We start from the raw sequence: 18,460 nt of genomic DNA on the forward strand, positions 1-18,460 counted from the left end.
TCTCTACAGGTGTTTCCAAGTAAGAATTTATATACTGCGTCTTGCAAACAGTTTCCCAGCAATGTAACTTTGCTTCCTTGTCTCCTGATTGGCACAATAAACTTCCAAATGATTTCTTTAGATAACCTTTTATCTCCCAAGGAAGCCAGTGACCGAGTTATTGTAGCTTTTGCATTTTCAAATCAGTGTGAACTTTTATTTTATTATATTTTGACGTTTAGTTTCAATCTCAGTTTCATTTCCATTAGTCTCCAGTGCAGGTTTCAGGGTTTGAAAATGTTTAGTTTTAGTTTAGATTCTATTCATTTGCTAATTTTAGTCTTTTTAAGAGATGATGAGAATGATGATGACAACTATTTCTGACATATAAAATGAAATAAACCAATATACTCACATATAAAATGGTCAATTATATCAGCATTAAATTTAATTTTCTTTTCTTCTTTCTTTAATTTAATTTTTAATTTATTTCATGAGTTTCATGAACTTCAAGGTTTTTGACTTTGAAAACAAAATGTTAGTGTGGTTTCTAAATTCTGGCTTGATACATGATCCCGATTGCTTTTTTTCCCTAAAGTTTACGTGAGAGTTGAAGTAAAGTTTCGTATGTATTACCCCAGACTTCCACACAGTACTCTAAATATGGCAACATAAGATTAGTAAGTGTCACAATAAAACTCTGAACCTTTTGAAATCAGTTGACCCGCAGTGTTGTAGTCATCCACAGTAAAGATGTTTATGTTCATAAAGATGTTTATGAAATCCTTGTCAGGCCTGTGAAGGGCCATATAATCCTAATCTTTGCTCTTAGATTACCTTCACTGTGGCTTACTTGTGCTTCTTAGAGACTGGGAGGATGATTTTTTAGTTGACTCTACCATGCAATCAGCTTCCACTCTGGGCTCAGGACACGAACACTATCTCTATTTTAAGGATTAGAGTTTAAATTTTCTTTTTTTTTGTTAAACCTTACAGTTCCAGGATCCAGTGACCCTGAACCTTGCCTTAGGCGTGCTGCAGTAGTCTCAGGCTGTTGCACTAATTTCCCAACAATGCACTGAGCATTTTCTCTCTGATGCCCTCTCTTGACTCCCTGTGTGGTTATGTGCCACTTTTGTGTGTCACTAACTTTTGTCTCTCTGCTCTCCTTTTCTTTCTTGAGACTAACCCACCAACTGGTGTATTTGAATAACCCTGAGCCTGCTTCTCCTGGAAGTTTTCTCCTGTTAAAAAGGAGTTCTTTCTAAATGTTATAAATAAACATTTAAAAAATGAGTTCTTCCTTCTCAGCTCTGCCAAATGGTAAATGGTCTGACAGTTGGGGTTGTCCCCCTAAAATTACAGTCTTTACCTTAAAACAAAAAGCACCTCAGGACAACTGTTGTTATGAACTGCTTTGAAATAAAATTGACCCAGAGGCACAAAATCCATATTACTTCAAAGACCATGTCTTCCTCATTAGTGCTGCTCAGAAACTCTTAAGGCCTTTCACCTCAGCTGCTCCAGTGAAGCTTCTCAGTGTCTGTCAGATCAGATGCATCAAGCTGGACAATAGTTTCAATTTGTGAAACTGTGTGCAAGGTGAAGAACAGCAATCATTAGACCCAGTCATGCTTCAGAGCCTTGGTGAAATATTCTTGACTGTTATGCACCAGCAGAGAGGTTTAGCTAAACAACACACACAGTTACAGTAAATCCTCTGTGTTTTCCTACCACCTGTGCCAGCCAAGTAAAACATTTACCAGTGCAAAATGCATTTAAGTGTTTCTGTGTTCACGTCAGCTTGTATCTCGTGCTTAAAGTTAAACTAGAACTTTATGATACCCGTGCATCCACCCATCTGATCTTAAGTGTGTTTTATAAGCAATAAATAAATGCAATCCACTGTTTAGTGCAGTGAGGCTTGTTTGGCTTACCGCTCAACCAGCAAATCCATTTTAGGAGTTTTGGTTATTGAAATGAATGTTTAGTCCAAAAGCTTGCAGAAGGAGCCAAAAGCAGCACAAAACCCTCCAGATTTTTAATGTAAAATGTTTGTTTATTTCTCAAAGTTATACAGATACAATAAAGCAAGAAATCAACAATATAAACCGGCCGTACACTTCAGATAAAAACACTCACAAGATTCACAATGAATAAAAATGATTTGACAAATTATAGGTACATTATTTCTCACAAGATATACCCTTATTGATTCTACAATGATGTTTATGATTGGATTAAAATGTATCAGGTTGTATCCTTCAAGTAATTCAAGTAATTAAAATAAAAACTAGAGTCTACCAAAATGGCTCTACCACTCTCTATTCTTAACACATAAACATGGCTAGTTTTGTTCTTTCTGTAAATAAGTTAGAAGTTTTCATAGTGATGTATGAAATGGGCCTGATCCCTCTTGTTCATCTGCTGGCAAGCTTTCTCCACATTTTTGGTCAGTCCTGGAGGACCACAGCTGAACACTCCAATTTTACCCACCTAAAGAAAATGATACAAATTCAGACGTTAGAATAATCCACTCATGTCCTCCGTCGGGTAAATAAGGACGGATGAAGGCCTGACCTCTGGATGAACCTCCTGCAGGGAGCTAAAAAAGGAGACGAAGGGCGGGCGGCCAAAGTGGGTGACGGACCTGAGGCCAGTGAAGAGGCTGCGGTTCCACACTTTTTGAAAATGGCGCTCACACACGTACTGCACACACAAAGATGGGGAAATTCATTAGTGAGTACAGTACTCATGTGAATCCTGACAAGAGTTATCACTTCATTTGCTTCAAAAGTGTCGTTAGACTGCATTTCAGGGCAGCTGGGATTCAGTCTCAGCAGCCTTCCTGTGTCTCATTCTAGTGGAGCTTTCAATTACAGGTTCATTGTAGCTTGTTGTTTTTGTTTTCTACACTGATTGCAGCGGTCCTGTAGTATCCTGCTGTTTAAGACACTCACCAAACTCTGAAAACTAAGCAAGATGTCAGTCTTACATGTTTACAGAAACACACACCAGGTTCAGGGATACTACTCCCTTTATGTTTCTGTTTGGCTGTTAATCTTGTTTTCTTTGGTTCTCTAGTTTTGTGACCCGTGACCATTAAAACACCAAGTCTCTGGTTGTTTAATGTTAGCCCACTTATTAACTTTTCCTCACATGGGTAATTACATGGGTAATTACAATAAATTTGCATACTTTTGTACTACGAGTGGGATTCAAACAGATCTATACTCTATGCATAATATCATTTTTCACACTCTAAGAGATGCACCGAGGGCACCGGTATATTGCCTAAGGACACTTTTTGACATGCTAAATGGAGGAGCTTTCTAATTAATGGATGACTCAAAACTTCAGCTAAAAGTCTGGAAACCAGGGAAAACAGCCCGTGAAACTCAGTCATGTGCTCTATTCTATTTGTTCGACCTGTAAAAAGTGGTTTCAAAGGAGCACTTGCTCTGACTGTTCAATAGGAACAAAGCAAATTCTAATCGTGCCCATGAAAGCGATTCTGCTAAGAAATCAGTAAAGGTTTTATCAAAATTAGACAAATAAGATGTAATGTGTTTAATAGCCAGCTTTACAGATGTTTTGCACAGGTTAGCTTCCTTGTTAGAAGGCGAGTGACATGAATCTTGTCATCTAACTCTCATCAAGGCATTTGGTATCCTAAACCAGGTTTGGCCAACTCCAGGCCTCGAGGGCCGGTGTCCTGCAGGTTTTAGATCTCACCCTGGGTCAACACACCTGAATCAAATGATTAGTTCATTAACAGGCCTCTGGAGAACTTCAAGACATGTTGAGGAGGTCATTTAGCCATTTAAATCAGCTGCGATGGATCAAGGACACATCTAAAACCTGCAGGACACCGGCCCTCGAGGCCTGGATTTGAACACCACTGTCCTAAACAATCCCTTTAATACAAATATTGATTTAATTGTTTGATAAAGGTTTAAATACATTTCACTACACTCTCTATTTCATGTGATACTTTGAAATGGTGACTGCAGATCTTACCAGCATGGTCGTGCGGAGGTCGAACTTTTCAGCCACCTGAGTGATATAAGTGTGGACCGACACCAGATCCTGAGTGTCCATTTCTTCCACCTCCCTGATGATGTCTGACACCCACTCAAACTGACGCTGTGTCCGTGTCACCCAGATGAAGTAAACCTGAAAAAGTACAGGACTGTTAGGAGGAGAATTTCAAGATAAAATGTGTTTCTGGTTGTTTCATTCAGGACTCACTTTTTTGCACAAAACCTTGGACTTGACAGAGGACTTGAACACCAGGTCTTTGAGAATTGAAGTGAACGGGGTGACTCCAATCCCTCCTCCCACCAGAACAGACACCTCAAAGTCAATCCACTCCTGATGGCCCTCGCCAAAAGGTCCATCCAAGTACAGCTTAGGGTGAAGTGAAAGATGAATACCAGTGCCATGAAAATAACTGAGATTCAGATGAAACCACATGCAAAAACAACCTACCTTTGGAAAAGCTCCAAGCTCCAGCAGGTTTTCCTCGGTGTAGAGCTCTCTGAGCTGGCTGGTCCACGGCCCCACAGCTCGGATGTGCAGGCTCAACGTCTCTTCGTGAGGAGCTGATGTGAGAGTGAATGGGTGGTACTCATCCGTGCCCAACATCAGACATGCTATGCGAACCCACTGGCCCGAACGGTAAACAAAGCCCTGTGGCCGCTTGAATTCCAGATGTGTCACACCTGCAGGTAGGATAAGTCATGCACAAACACATTGCATGATTTCAGTGAAGACAATGCAACATTTTCATTAGCAGAGATTGAAATCAGGTCGAGACAGAACAATGAGCCATTTAATAGAGAAAAGCCATGTTTAATCTCCCGAAAGGGTCACCTGATGGCAGCAGCTCAGCTCTGATAACCGGGATCTCCACCTTCTTCCTACTCAGGCTGATTAGTTTGTCCAGGAGGAAGAGCAGGCCAGGTGGGATGAGGTAGATGTGGAAACGAGGCTCTTGAAGCAGAGCGAAACTGCCATGAATAACTGTCTGTCAGGACAAAACCAAAGCTGGTATCACACCGCTGTTCAAAACTGCCTCAGTTGTGCGCTTTAAACCCAAATAGTACTTACAAGAATGTACACGGCAACATAGAGGTAATGGGTGATCCAAAATGCACGAAAACTGATGCGACGGAAATAGTGTGAGGCAAAAACGTACATGAATGCGAACGCAAAGAGAAGCAAGACCCCAGTCATTCCTATAAGAAAAGAAAAATGCAGAGCAAGCAAATTAATTATTAAAAAAGTAATACTGCAGCATGTCTGTAATCAACTATTTCATAGCATACCTGGAACAGTTTGAAAGAACCACCAGTACCACTTGGGAGGAAGTTCAGACCTAAAAGGAAAACATGCCAAACATAAACTGGGATAAAATTCCAAAATCTGCAACATCTAAGGTTTCGTTTGAAGTCTTACCCGTTGTTTGATACGACTTTTGGGAAGAGACAAGATAGGATGTTAAGGTCGCTGACGGAGAAGACGTAGATGTTGACCACGTGGCCCAAACTGTGAACAACTGTAATGAAAACAGAAAACAGTGAGCACCACATGAATATTTATATCACCAAACATCAAATCGTGACCATCCTTCCCATAAATACCGACTTGAGAGGATGATGGCACTCGTGGCCATAAAGCGATGAAAGTCAATGGCAGCGTCAAAGGGGATGTATCGATTCAGGAAGGTCTCTCGGCAGAGCGTGATGAGGTTGCGACACACGGTGAGAAGCATGTAAGGAAACAGAAAGGAGATGGCAGCGGCTGAACCACGGGACACGATGATACCCACCATGGATGTCTCGGGGACACCTGTAGATACAGACTGCAAGCCATAGTCTGCGCACAGTAATTGTATTCAGATTAGATGGGGGGGAAATGAACATGCTACGGGGCTGTGATGCAGTGGGGACACACAAGGAAGATTTCCACTCACAGTAACATCTTTCAAGTGCAACACCAGCTGTGATGCCGTACACGATGATGAAGCACACAATGTGACGCCGATAATTCTCAACGAAACGTTTGAACTGCTGGATTTTCTGCTGGACCGGGTTCTTTATGTACTTCTCGCGCTTTGGCTTCACATAGACATTTGGAGTATGGACGTTTAACCTGAAAACAGTTGAACCTGTTACATTTTGTTTCCCAATCTAAGTGTTAAAACAGATGCAAAAAGAAAACAGAAAACATGCAAACACCACAGAAAAAGGTCCCACCCAGCTGGTGGAACGTTTCCTGCTGTGAGGCAACACTGCTAACTGCTGCCCCACCTAGAATGTGTGTCATTAATCTAGCACACTTAAGTAGGTGGGTTAATCTAACTTCAAAGTGTTGCAGCATCATAAAAAGCACCAATTTGTTTTTATATTTTTACAACCAACACACAGTTACATTGTCAGGCATTGTGTTTACTTGTGGATTTGAAAGGTGATTCAGGTGTGCAGCAGGGCACACCTCAGTGATGTATAAGACTAACACTACACAAGCAAGGATTCAACTGGCAGCTCGGGCTGTCCCTTCCTCACTTTCTTTCTTTCTTTCTTTCTTTCTTTCTTTCTTTCTTTCTTTCTTTCTTTCTTTCTTTCTTTCTTTCTTTCTTTCGCATGCTTGCTGAGTGGAGTTGAAATGCAAGGAAAGGATCCAAGTGAAGGAAGCCAGGAGACTTGTTAGCATAGTGACAAGCAGCCGATGTCTCTCTTTAAAATTTTTCATGTCTTACTTTGAAGACTACTTTTCTTGTGTGCCTTCTTTTGTTTTCACTTCCCGTCTTTGTCTGTGTGTACTTATTCTGTGTGTCCATCAGTCCTTCAATGTGATTGGGCCTTGTCTTTGTCACTCACAGCATCTTCTGCAACTTAGGCTTACGCCTTTTTTTAAGTTTTGCCCCATTTTCCTTTAGTTTGTTTTCTACTTGTTTACTTTGATTGTTGAACTTCATCAGCCTAATTAAGGCTCACCTTTGGTTTTGCATTTAGGTTGTCTTGTAAATACACTTCACACACCAAGTATGGTTTTATTTAAAGCTGTGGTAGACTTTTGTCTTTCTCGGTATTCATAATTTTCATTCTTTAAAGAACTTAAAGAAACCATACCTTTTCCGTTTGCGTATCTCTGGTCCGTCTGTCTTGTGACTGCTGAAAAAAAGCAAAACAATATTGAACATCATAGAAATACAAGCTGGATAAAAGAAAGAAATAATCCTGGATTTTTGTCTTAAGTATTGCAAACATTTTTGATGTGAATGAGTTATGGCATCCAGTTTTCTCACCTGTTTGCCGGACAAATGAAGGACACTCTCTGGTCTCGACTCAGCTTCTTCTTCCCCTGTTTCTCCATCCCTGTGCACATGCCAGACACACAACTGCATCAGACAAGGTCAGAAAAATGAGGATGCTCTTAAACAAAACTTTCTCCAACCTTTGACATTGAGCTGAGCAAACTGCAGCTCCTTCTCGTGATCCCGCAGCAGAAAATGAAAGTCCTCCCACGAGATTTTCTCCTTGTCATCAAAGCCCGCGGCCTGCATCATGGCCTTGATGCCGTCCTCTGCCTGACTCTTTGAAAGAGCACCGTTGGAGATTTCTATGAAAGACCTGCAATTCATCAAAAGGTTGAAAATGACAAATAAAACACACAGAATAAATGTGGTGCACTCGTAAAAAAAGGGAAAGACCAAACCTGAGCATCCTGGCAAATTCTTCTTTTGATAAGAAACCAGTTTCGCCAATGTCGTTCATAGAAAACATGAGTTTGGACTTTTCCTCTGGAGACCCTGAACACATACACATATCATCAGACATCAGAATTTAAATGTCTATCAATCAAAACAAAAAAATTTAAAGGAAGTCTTTTCAAAGTACAGCATCAGGTCAGTTAAACTTCTGGGATATTGATCTGGTCAGTTAAGTAGCAGAGGGGCTTGTTAATCAGTTTCAGTTTCTTTGGAGTTAACAGGTGCACCAGAGAGGCAGCAATGAAACAACCCCCAAAACAGGAATGATTTAGGTGGTTGTTTTCGGACTTTTTATTCACAACCTTTGCATTTGGCTATAGTCAGTGTAACTACTGGTAGCACAAGGCGATACCTGAACCCTACAGAGGTTGCACAGGTAGTTCAGCTCCTCCAGGACGACATATGTGCCATTACTAGAAAGTTTACTACTTCACCCAGCACAGTCTCAAGACAATGGAGGAGATTCCAGGAAACGGGCAGAAAGCTGGACAGGGCCGTAGAAGTTTCTTAACCCATCAGCGGGATCAGTATCTGCTCCTTTGTGCAAAAAGGAGCTGGATGAGCGCTGCCAGAGCAAGAAAATGACAACCAGCAGGCCAGTGGTGTGAACGTCCCTGTCCAAACAATCACATATAGACTTTATGAGGGTGGTCTGAGGGCCCAACATCCTCACAGGCTCCCGTGTTCACTTCCTGGCAGTGGAGCCCGATTGTCAGTTAGCATAGAATACCAGAAGTGGCAGGTCCACCTCTGCTGGCCTGTGCACACATTAACTGGCTGAGCTAAATCCAGTAGAACACTTCTGGGACACCAGTTTGCACCTCAAACTGTCCAGGAGCTCAGTGATGCCTTGGTCAATCTGGAAGGAGATCCCCCAGGATCTCTTGAATTCAGCCCTCTGTATGTTGATCATTATGCAATGTGGCATCCTATCATTCCTAAATGAGATGTGCTGCTTTATTTTTTGGAGCAGTGTACCTACAGTGTAACTGCTTTCATGTGTGTGACTGATGTTCTTCATTTTTACTTGAAGTTGGACTGTTTTTCATGATGCTTTAAATACTGTTCCAGCATTTTTTTTAATTCTGGAAACCCATTCTTGTTTGTTGTTTTGGAGTTTGTTTGTTTTTTAATTACTATTGAAAGAATTTAAATTGCAGATGCACTTTTAGAGCCGTGGCTAAAAGGCAGAGCATACTTTGAAGTCACTAGTTTTACCTTTCATAAAGATAACAATAACATCCAGAAACTCTTGAAAGGAGAGGTATCCATTGCCATCTTTATCAGCTAGTGTAAACATGGAGTCCACAAATAAGGAATCGGATTTGAGGCCAAGTGCATCAGCAAACTCCAACGCCGTCAGCTCACACTGGAGAACCTCCCTGGCTTTCTTGTGGGATATGCCACTCATGTCTCCGGCGTCACACTTCTCTATTTCCAAGACCTGTGAGGGAAGTGTTATTACATGTCACCATAGTGTCATTACTAATATCACAAACGTCAGCAGCATAATGTCATGGCAGGTGAGATCACAATCAAGACCAACAATTAGTTCTGTTGGTTTGTGGTCTGTCTAATTTGACCTTCAACTAGGATTGACGACATTTTGCGGCCAAGCACAAAGCTGCCGCCACAGGTGACAGGAGACAGAATGACATAAACATCCAGAAGGTGACTGTACCTTGGAGAAAGCGTGGCGAATGAAAGTTTCAACAATCTGAGCCCTCTGCTGTCTGGTCAAAGCCTCCTTCAGCAGTCCCTTCTCCCTCATCTCTCTGACTCTAACCTCCGGCCTGACGTCTGTCACCTCTGGGCGCAGTTGCCTGACAAATTCCATACGTTTGCTCTCTTCATCAAAAAACAGCACCTGTGTAAAACATTATTTAAAAAGGAAGAGGGTGATAAAAGCAATGGGTTTTAGTGATGCATGCATGCATCTAGGACCAGATGAGGTGGAAAAAAAGGGGGGGCATCACATTGTCAGCGAGAACGTTGGTGCCTGCACCAGATGCTGCAGAGGCATTTCTGGGTTTTTGGTAATCTGATTACAACTGTATCCATAGTTTAAAACCATCTTATCCCAGTACTCACCAGGTCATACTCTTTTGGCACTTTGAGCAGCAGAGCCTTCTGCTGACAGTCGTTGGAGAGAACGACATCTAGGTAGTCCTGATTGCGCAGACTGATGCAGCGGTGAGCAGTTCCAGATCTGTCACAGACCTGCAGCCTCCGCTTCTCATCGATCTCCACGCTGACGGGCTGCAACTGTTTTTTATGACCCTGCCACTCGTATGCTAGAGAACATAAGCAGAATGAGATGAAGGTTGTGATAGCTTTCTGGATAAAATATGGAGGAGTCTAAAAGAACATGAGCAGAGAAAAACTAAAAACTTCTTTAACCATCTCCAGCTTTTCTTGTTTCTAGTAGGTTTAAGGTCAACTATATCCTTAGATTCATTAGTATTATTAGATGACATATTTTTACAGTTATATTCACACAACTGGCTCATTTTTTAATGAGACATAAATCATAGCTGATGACATAAACTGACATTGATCTAACCCAACAATGGACACAGCAAATAAATAACGTTTGAAGCTTTTCCTTTTAAATCTTATTTTGATTTTATACCACTGAGTCCCACAGCCGGCTCATCTGTTCTGTCACCAGCTTTCCTTCTTCTTTGGAACTTCCTGTAGCGATACTTTCTTAGATACGCCACCGTAGAGGCCACCAGAAAACTCACTGTAAAGGAAAACAATCAAATGCTTCACATTCAAATCAGAGTTTTTGCCAGGCAAGAAGACAGCGAGACCGTGACGATACTTACCAACAGGGAAGAGGAACATGACAATAACAAATATCCCAAAGCCAGCCCTGCTCCCATCAAAGTAATCAAGTTTTGTGGCATTAGTGCAAGAATGGAGCATTGATGCATTTAGCTGTGTGGGTTGAGGGCAGGGGTCACCTAATGACAACAAAGAGAGCTTTTTTTATTTTTAAAGGACATATTTATATATAAAACTGAAACTTTTTGATCATAGACTTAATTTATTTGTACCATCCTTCCAGAAGAACACGTTATTCTGTATATGTGAGGCCTCTGCACTTGTCACCGCAATAAGGACGTCACGATACGTCACACTGCGGATCGCTTGGATCTCTTTATCCGTAAACAAACTGGAACCCCAAGAAAAAAAACACTGAGACGACTAACTCAAATGCAGTGAGTTTTCTGTTCAGAAGTTTGTAAATGTAAAGGATAAAATATTCTCTTTCTACTGTATGAGGAAACTGAAATTACCCATTCTGCTTGTTCTCAAACCAAAAGCGGTCTCCATTTCTTATACGCTCAAACTGATCCAGCACAATAGCGGAGAAAACAGGTCCCGGCCCATCAAGAGTTTCCAGCAGTCCTCCAGGGAAGAGCTCCAGCTTTGAGATGTCTCCATCATACAGTTCTGCAATGTCGCGGAGCAACTGTTGCAACAACACATTCGTTTAATTCCCAGAATTAATGCCCAACTTTCTTTACTGTGTGTTTGGTTTTCAGATTTGTACCTGTGGGTTGGTGTGGTTGAGCTCAGGATTAATATCCTCAAATTTGTTTACAGGAGGCAAATCCAGAGCCTTTCTAATCTCAGTGTAACTCCGTAGACCAAAGTCTCTTCCTCGCTGGATGGTCATAGCCACCAGATCTGTCCGGGTGAACCTCAACGGTCCGTACATAAAATCTATCAAAGTATAAATAAAATCAGAGCGCTGCATATTTATTTGTTTATTGGGTAGTGATTAAGAAAGATTAAAAACCTCTCAAGTCCTCCACAACAATATTATCTTCTCTCTCTGCAATCTGGGAGGCCATTCCCATGAGGAGGTCATCTACATCCTGGCTTTTCTTCATATTAACTTCCTGGGAAAAAATGAATGATAGAAACATTTTAAAATCTAGGAATGGGAAGTGCATAGTATAGTAGTTCATGCTTTAAATTCTGTCACATGCACAATACTGTACACAGAAAAAAATGCCTCTCTATGCTCTTCTTTTCTCTCCCCTCTTTCCATCACCCTTTAACCAGTCATGGTGAAACTCAGAGGCTCGGGTTGGTTTTTGTTCTTGGACCAAGATAAACTGATAACTGATTAAACTGACATCATAAGAAACTGAAGGTTGACATCCAATAAATAGTTAATTGATAACACATTTTCCTTTCTTTTCCTTTTTGTTTGGGGTGTTGAACTATTTCATTTCTTTCTGGTTTTCACATTCATTTCGGTTGTCTAAATTATTTTTGTGGTATATTTGAGTTGTTTATTTTACTTGAAAGTATTCCTACTTTAACAAAAAGCCAAATGGAACTGAACAAGACATTTAGATAAAGCAAATTTTCTGTTTCATAAATCTTTGGTCCTGTGTGTTGTGTGGGTTGGAGGTCTTAATTTACTCCTACAGAGTTTGCTGCTGCCAGTCTCCTTCCCAATCCTAGTAGATCAGTGAGCGTGAATCTGAGTAAATCTGTGATAATTCTAAACTGGAAAGCTCTAGGTCTAAGATTCTTGATACAAGCCCTAGATTCAGATATTGTAGATGTTATACTTGGTGCCAGCAGTGTAAATCACTTTATTAAGATAGAGGGACACACGTCACATTCAGGTTACAATGGCAAAAGCCAAAATGGAGTTCTTCTTCCACACTGTCACCACGTGCTTCCTCACGCTGTTTGATTACTGGGGTTCTATCACTAATACTGTACACTATTTATCTTTTCAAATCACCTTGATAAAACTCTTACAGTGAACTGGCAGCATTTACATAAAACTGAACTGATTAAATATCTTTTCAGTCATCCTTGGGATTTGTCTCTTTCTGTGTTTCCACTAAAAAAAAAATAAACAACTACTTTGATCCTGCTCTCACTAAAAATCTTTTATACAAATAAGAACATCAAAATGAAAGCTGGTGGTGAAGCGTGTGGTGCACTATAGCAAACTTAATAAAATGCAGCAGTCTAAACAAAACATACCTGACGTTTCCAAAAGCTGTTACAAAGGCGCATTGCTGGCGATGTGCTCCCATCGATGTTGATAATTTCCCGAAAATGGCAGGTTCTGTTTCTGTAGGAAAACAAAGCGACAACGCACAGTTATTCTCACAGCATCTAGATGTAGGGTTTTACATGCTGTCTAACAATATTAACAGCAGGATACTGAGCTTTTATTATTTCTCTCCAAAGGAAATATGGGAAGCAGTGGTATGTTTCTTTAAACTTCAGAGGTGTGTTCCCCATTCCCCCTGTTCCCAGTGGTCCCAGGAAATAAAGAATCATTACCTCATGTAAACACCAGGTGGAGCCATAGTGATACCAAACCGTATGGCAGCAGCCTGAAACTCAGGTGAGATCCCTGGATCAACAAACTTCTGGTAACCTGCATACATGTAAGTCAGAACATAATAAAAACAAAGTGAAAAAAAGAGTGACAGCAACAACAACAGAGTGAGAATTACTCCTCAAGCATGCAAACTTCTACCGCAGTGAGCCAACAAACGCAGTGAATAGAAGAAACAGTGAAAAAGCGACTGAGGTGATGGGATCATCTGACCATTATCTTCTAACTTTCTTCAGCCGTGGCTGCTTATTCAGCACAAGAAGAAGACTCGGGTTAATGCTTTGCTGACGGCACACACTTTTTGTCAAACTCCACCACCGATGGCTCACCTCACCACGGCTTGTGGTCACCGGTGCATGACCTGTTCTTCCCTGCTTCTACATGCACATGCACTCTGGCTGATTCTTACCTGGGTAGGGAGGAAGCTTTTTGCCATTAAGGTACGCAGGCAGCCATTCATAGAGAGCTATATTCTGTGTGGAAACAAGGCAGGCAAAACATCAGTTTTTTATATTTAAACTGTGTATGAACCAGGCATAACGCAGTAGATTGATGTGATGATGAATCCAGTAGCTTACATTTTAAAAATAATTAATTGCAGGTGAATGATCTATTGTTCTAAAAACAACTAAAAACATCAAGACATGGTCACTGCGGTTCATGACAGCTTGCGCAGGGAGCAGAAGTGCTAATCAAATGAGTGAGGGATGATGCATTCGCCTTTAACGACCACCTAGCATTGATGCAACCTTCTTCTCTCAAGAGTGCAAATTAAATCAGCATCTGTGCAGCGAGAGGATTACGTGGAGACTTTTCCATCTACCTGGAATGTGGCCACAACGGTCTTCCTGGCGTTTTGAAACAGCTCCTCGTCTGACCACTCTGGGTGATTGTTGTGGAGTTTGGAGGCGATATGATTGTGGTACCGAAACCAGATAATCCCCTCTGCTGCTGTGAACACGTTCTCGTTAGCCCAGGCATTTCCCAACTCTGGGCAGAAAAGAAGATAGAAAATCTAGCAAATTCTCCTCTGCCATCATTTCATTTTGCATTATTATCACAACACAATATACAGAAATTGCCTTTACAGTTAATATTATAAAATAAAAATCAACCGAACGATCATTAATATTTCATGCATCTTTAGCCAAGTGTCCATTTCATTTTGTGTTGATTTTTCAAGATCTCTGACCGCTAATAGAACAATAATTTAGCTACTTGTTTTTAAGGACGTGACAACAAAAGGAGAAGATCCTCCCCAGACAGCCAACAAAAACACTGGTTTCATGACACCTGCATGCCATCTTCTCTGCTATAAAGAAAGGGATTTACTGTGGTTGCCGTGACAGGCCATTTACAAAACAACTACAGAGTCATAACCCACGTCAGTCTGGGCCTCCCTTGACTCACCCTGGCAGACTGTAACACAGACTGAGGGTGAAGAAGTATTTGCATACATTTTTTGGGTGTTTGTTTTCTTGATTGGGTGGATATTACCACATGGTGTACAAAGAGAGTTATGTGATTTGGACTTATATAATGTGCAATCACAATGATTTAGTGATGCTTACAAAACAAAAACACAATGTGGTAATATTTAGTGATATTACCACATGGCGTACAAAGAGAGTTATGTGATTTGGACTTATATAATGTGCAATCACAATGATTTAGTGATGCTTACAAAACAAAAACATATACACTGTGTGGACAAATGTACTGAGGCACCTGCAGTTTTAACTTAGAGGGGCTGCTCGGCCATGGAAACCCATGGCATGAAGTTCCCAGCTCACCATTCTTGTGCTGATGTTCATGCAGAGAAGGTTTAGACTTCTTCAGTTATTGAGCCAGCAGAGTGTTGGCAACTTTTCCACACTATCTGCCTCACTTGGCAACTCTGTAACTTTACATGGTCTGCTGTTTTGTGTTGCTATGGTTCCTAAATGCTTGAACTTAGATCTACAGGGAAGAAATTTCACAACCTAATTTGTTGCAATGGTGACATCCTGCTATAGTATCACACTCAAATCCAGTGAGCTCTTCAGAACGACCCAATCTTACACAACTGTCTACAAAGGCTGACTCCATGACTGGTGCTTGATTTTATACACCTGTGGTGATAACAGTGTCATCCTGTCTCCCTCTAACGCAGGGGTGGGCAATCTCAGTCCACGAGGGCCAGTGTCCCTGCAGGTTTTAGATCTCACCCTGGGTCAACACACCTGAAGCACATGATTAGTTCGTTACCAGGCCTCTGGAGAACTTCAGGACATGTTGAGGAGCTAATTTAGCCATTTAAATCAGCTGTGTTGATTCGAGGACACATCTAAAACCTGCAGGGACACCGGCACTCGTGGACTGAGATTGCCCATCCCTGCTCTAACCCCAACTGGCTGTGGCAGATCACTACCCTTCCCTGAGCCTGTTTCTGCTGGTGGTTTCTTCCTGTTAAAAGGGAGTTTTTCCTTCCCACTGTCACCAAGTGCGTTTTTAAAGTGGGTCATTTGAGTATTGGGATTTTCTCTCTATCATTCTAGGGTCTTTACCTCACAATATAAAGCACCATGAGATGACTGCTGTTGTGATATGGCACTATATAAATAAAACTGAATTGAATTGAATAAAAACACCTGAATTTAAGAGGTGTGGCCCAATATTTTCCATATAGTGTATGTGGAAAAACCTCAGTATCAGTCTCGATATATAATGACTTCCTCTTACTTTTTTTTAAGGAGAAGAAAATATTCAGATAATAGGCAACTGCATTGTTAAGTTTTGGCACACTAAATGTCATCTCTTGCAAACAAAATTAAGATTTAAAAAATGTAAAATAATACTATTTGTGTGGGCTTCCCAGACTCCATTTATAGAAAATAATTATGTTTTAAAAAAGCTATTCCCTACATGCTATATGTCCTCCTACATGTAAGTATTATAATTACATATGAGGGTTAATTTTGTTCCTTTTTTATATTATTTATATTTAGTGATCTTGTCGAATGGGAAATTAGTGTTTGACACTATCAAAACTTTGTTTTTTCACCATAAAGGCCTTCTGCTACAGCTTCTCTTGTAGAGGGATCAGCAGCGCTCCACATCTGGCGTCCTCCTTTCTGGGGCATGTTCCACTCAGAGCCTGAAGTGAGGAGGCCTCCAGAGAAGCTTCTCCGAGAGTCAGACCAGGAAGTGGAGGGGCCATAAATGGAGCTACCATCTATCCAGGCGGTCACCAAGTTCACCTGTATTGTATAGTGTGCATGTCACATATAAATCAGGAAAAAACTGCCCATACAGCTGTTTGCACAGAGACACATTTACGCTGAAGACCTTAGACGCAACACAATTCTATCTTAACACAATGGTCAAGAAAGAATTGGTACCTGTATGCGAGGGTTACTGGGACTTTGTCCTGACTCTTTGTCCCACGGTCCTCTTTGGAAGAGCAGGAGGACTTTCCCGGAGGCGGTCGGGTCAAAGACAGGGTCACCTTTTGGGACTGGGATGTGCATGAACTCAGGTGGGCAACCAGGAGTTCTTGAGTCAAAAATTTCAAATGTAACATGATAACCTGAAAAAATGGAAAATAACTTCCTTTTACCTGCTTTATACTGTACTACATATATTAGCAGTTGTCAGAGTGAACCAGGCGCTCAGATGACAGTAAAACTTATTAAACGTGTCCAATAAGGGAAAAGCTGAAAGCGTTTTTTGTTGTGTTAACTAAGTACTGTGGAAAGTTCACAGTGATTCAGTGGTCATTAAAATGTGTCCAGAATTTGCACATTTATGATGATTTATGATGATTCATCCGGTGAATCATGTCACACTCCTCTCCCCTAGATAAGTTGCCTTTATCGGTTAAAAGTATCGGTATTGTTATTGGTATAGGCGACACTAGCCATGCATTTAATTGTTATCAATTTCCCAACCCGAAATTGAAGTATCGCACACCACTATCTCAGCAGACATCTTGGTAACGCCTCCGAACTCTTATTTTGAAGGATGATCTAAATTAACATTAATTTCAGAGTCAACAAGACGTAAAACTACACACACTGAAACACCAATCAAATCCGACCTTCATAATGTGTGAAAGGTTTGCTGTATTTGCCCTAAATTACGTTTTTAAAAAGTTTCCCCCTTGAAGGTGCACAAGTAAATTTCCAGTCAGGATTCTAGGCGTGCCATGTTTCAGTGTCAGTAATATCTGTGCTTTGTATCCTTCTTTTGCTCAGCGAACCATTTTATTTTACATTATTTATATAGCTTTATATTTACCAAAGAAAAGCGAGAGCACGGTCTGGTTGCGTGTGGAGGGGAGACCCGAGGGCCCCTCCGCCAGCAGCCTACTCAGTCTGCGGGGGTTTGGAAGCAGCGGCTCCTGGACAGGATGGTAGACTCCGTCCGAGTAATGCGCGGGCACGAGGCGCATCAGATGAGTACCTGCGCGAGCACAAGCACAGCGCGGTGATGTAGAGTTTGCAGAGTTCACCGCGGCTGCACACTTGAGCAACTCCTTGACTTACCGACAGCTCCGCGTCGGGGATATCCCAGACTGTTGTACCAGCCGTCAAAGCGAGGAACCTCCCAGGTTATCTCACAGTGCGAACCTGTTCGGTACATGTCGAGCAAATTGGAATTTATTTTACATTAATAAAGTTAAAAGAGTCTGAAAACACGGTCTTTCCTTTCTACTTACGTTCACTAACAGTGAGCACCAAGCCAAACGCAGCACACACACTCCAAACCCATTTACGCAAATCCATTGATGCGAGAGGTGCTCCTCAGCGCAGGATTCGGCCAAGAGGAGTAGTTGAGTACTGAGAAGTGAAGACGGAGTGAAGGTAACTTGTATTTCCTTTTATATCCTGATTAACATGTAATTAAACAAGGCTGCTTTAACAGAAAGAAGAAAATTCCTACAAGTTTAACTCGACTGCGCTCTAGTTTTTCAAACAAACAGCAAAACTTGACAAAAACCTAAACTGCACCGCTTCATCGCGACAGTACCATTTAACGTGTATTTTATGTCTATTTAACTCTAGTCCAAAGAAAATATCATGTGCCTTTTATCTCTTAGTATCTGACTGAAGATGAGGAAGTAGTTGATTCTCACCTACTGCAGAGGTTGAAGTGTTGCGCAGAATAGTTCAGTAGCACAGGTGCTGCGGAGGGATGGTGCAATACTAAAGTTTAAATGTTCTGCACAGCTTATCACAAACTCAATGTGACCTATTTCCCAAATGGGAATGGCCATCATTCCTGGATCACACCTCTTTTCCACAGTATTCCAGTTAATGCATCCTCCTCCCTGG

General features: G+C 41.3%; 1 protein-coding gene across 2 annotated transcripts; it reads right to left on the reverse strand.

Moving 5' to 3' along the window:
* Nucleotides 1–2,048: 2,048 nt before the first annotated feature.
* On the reverse strand, nt 2,049–18,439 carry duox (dual oxidase). 2 transcript variants are annotated; one of them, XM_082541358.1, is made up of 33 exons: nt 17,845–18,439; nt 17,672–17,755; nt 17,424–17,588; nt 16,526–16,713; nt 16,189–16,384; nt 13,969–14,135; nt 13,555–13,618; nt 13,088–13,184; nt 12,782–12,872; nt 11,568–11,670; nt 11,319–11,491; nt 11,062–11,237; nt 10,819–10,937; nt 10,588–10,725; nt 10,389–10,502; nt 9,848–10,050; nt 9,438–9,623; nt 8,975–9,200; nt 7,702–7,795; nt 7,441–7,616; nt 7,292–7,361; nt 7,116–7,154; nt 5,957–6,135; nt 5,629–5,859; nt 5,440–5,539; nt 5,310–5,359; nt 5,092–5,219; nt 4,855–5,008; nt 4,471–4,703; nt 4,231–4,389; nt 4,000–4,155; nt 2,560–2,688; nt 2,049–2,475 (listed from the first exon to the last, which is right to left on the reverse strand). In XM_082541358.1, the coding sequence occupies exons 1-33, from the start codon at nt 17,909–17,911 to the stop codon at nt 2,353–2,355; spliced, it is 4,578 nt and encodes a 1,525-aa protein (XP_082397484.1). In that variant the 5' UTR covers nt 17,912–18,439; the 3' UTR covers nt 2,049–2,352. The 2 variants fall into 2 exon arrangements, with proteins under 2 accessions (XP_082397484.1, XP_082397483.1); XM_082541357.1 differs by having other exon boundaries at nt 7,116–7,157.
* Between the last annotated feature and the right edge of the window lie 21 nt (nt 18,440–18,460).

The sequence above is a fragment of the Aulonocara stuartgranti genome (genome assembly GCF_965226115.1).
Source record: "Aulonocara stuartgranti genome assembly, chromosome: 7".
Classification (NCBI taxonomy): domain Eukaryota; kingdom Metazoa; phylum Chordata; class Actinopteri; order Cichliformes; family Cichlidae; genus Aulonocara; species Aulonocara stuartgranti.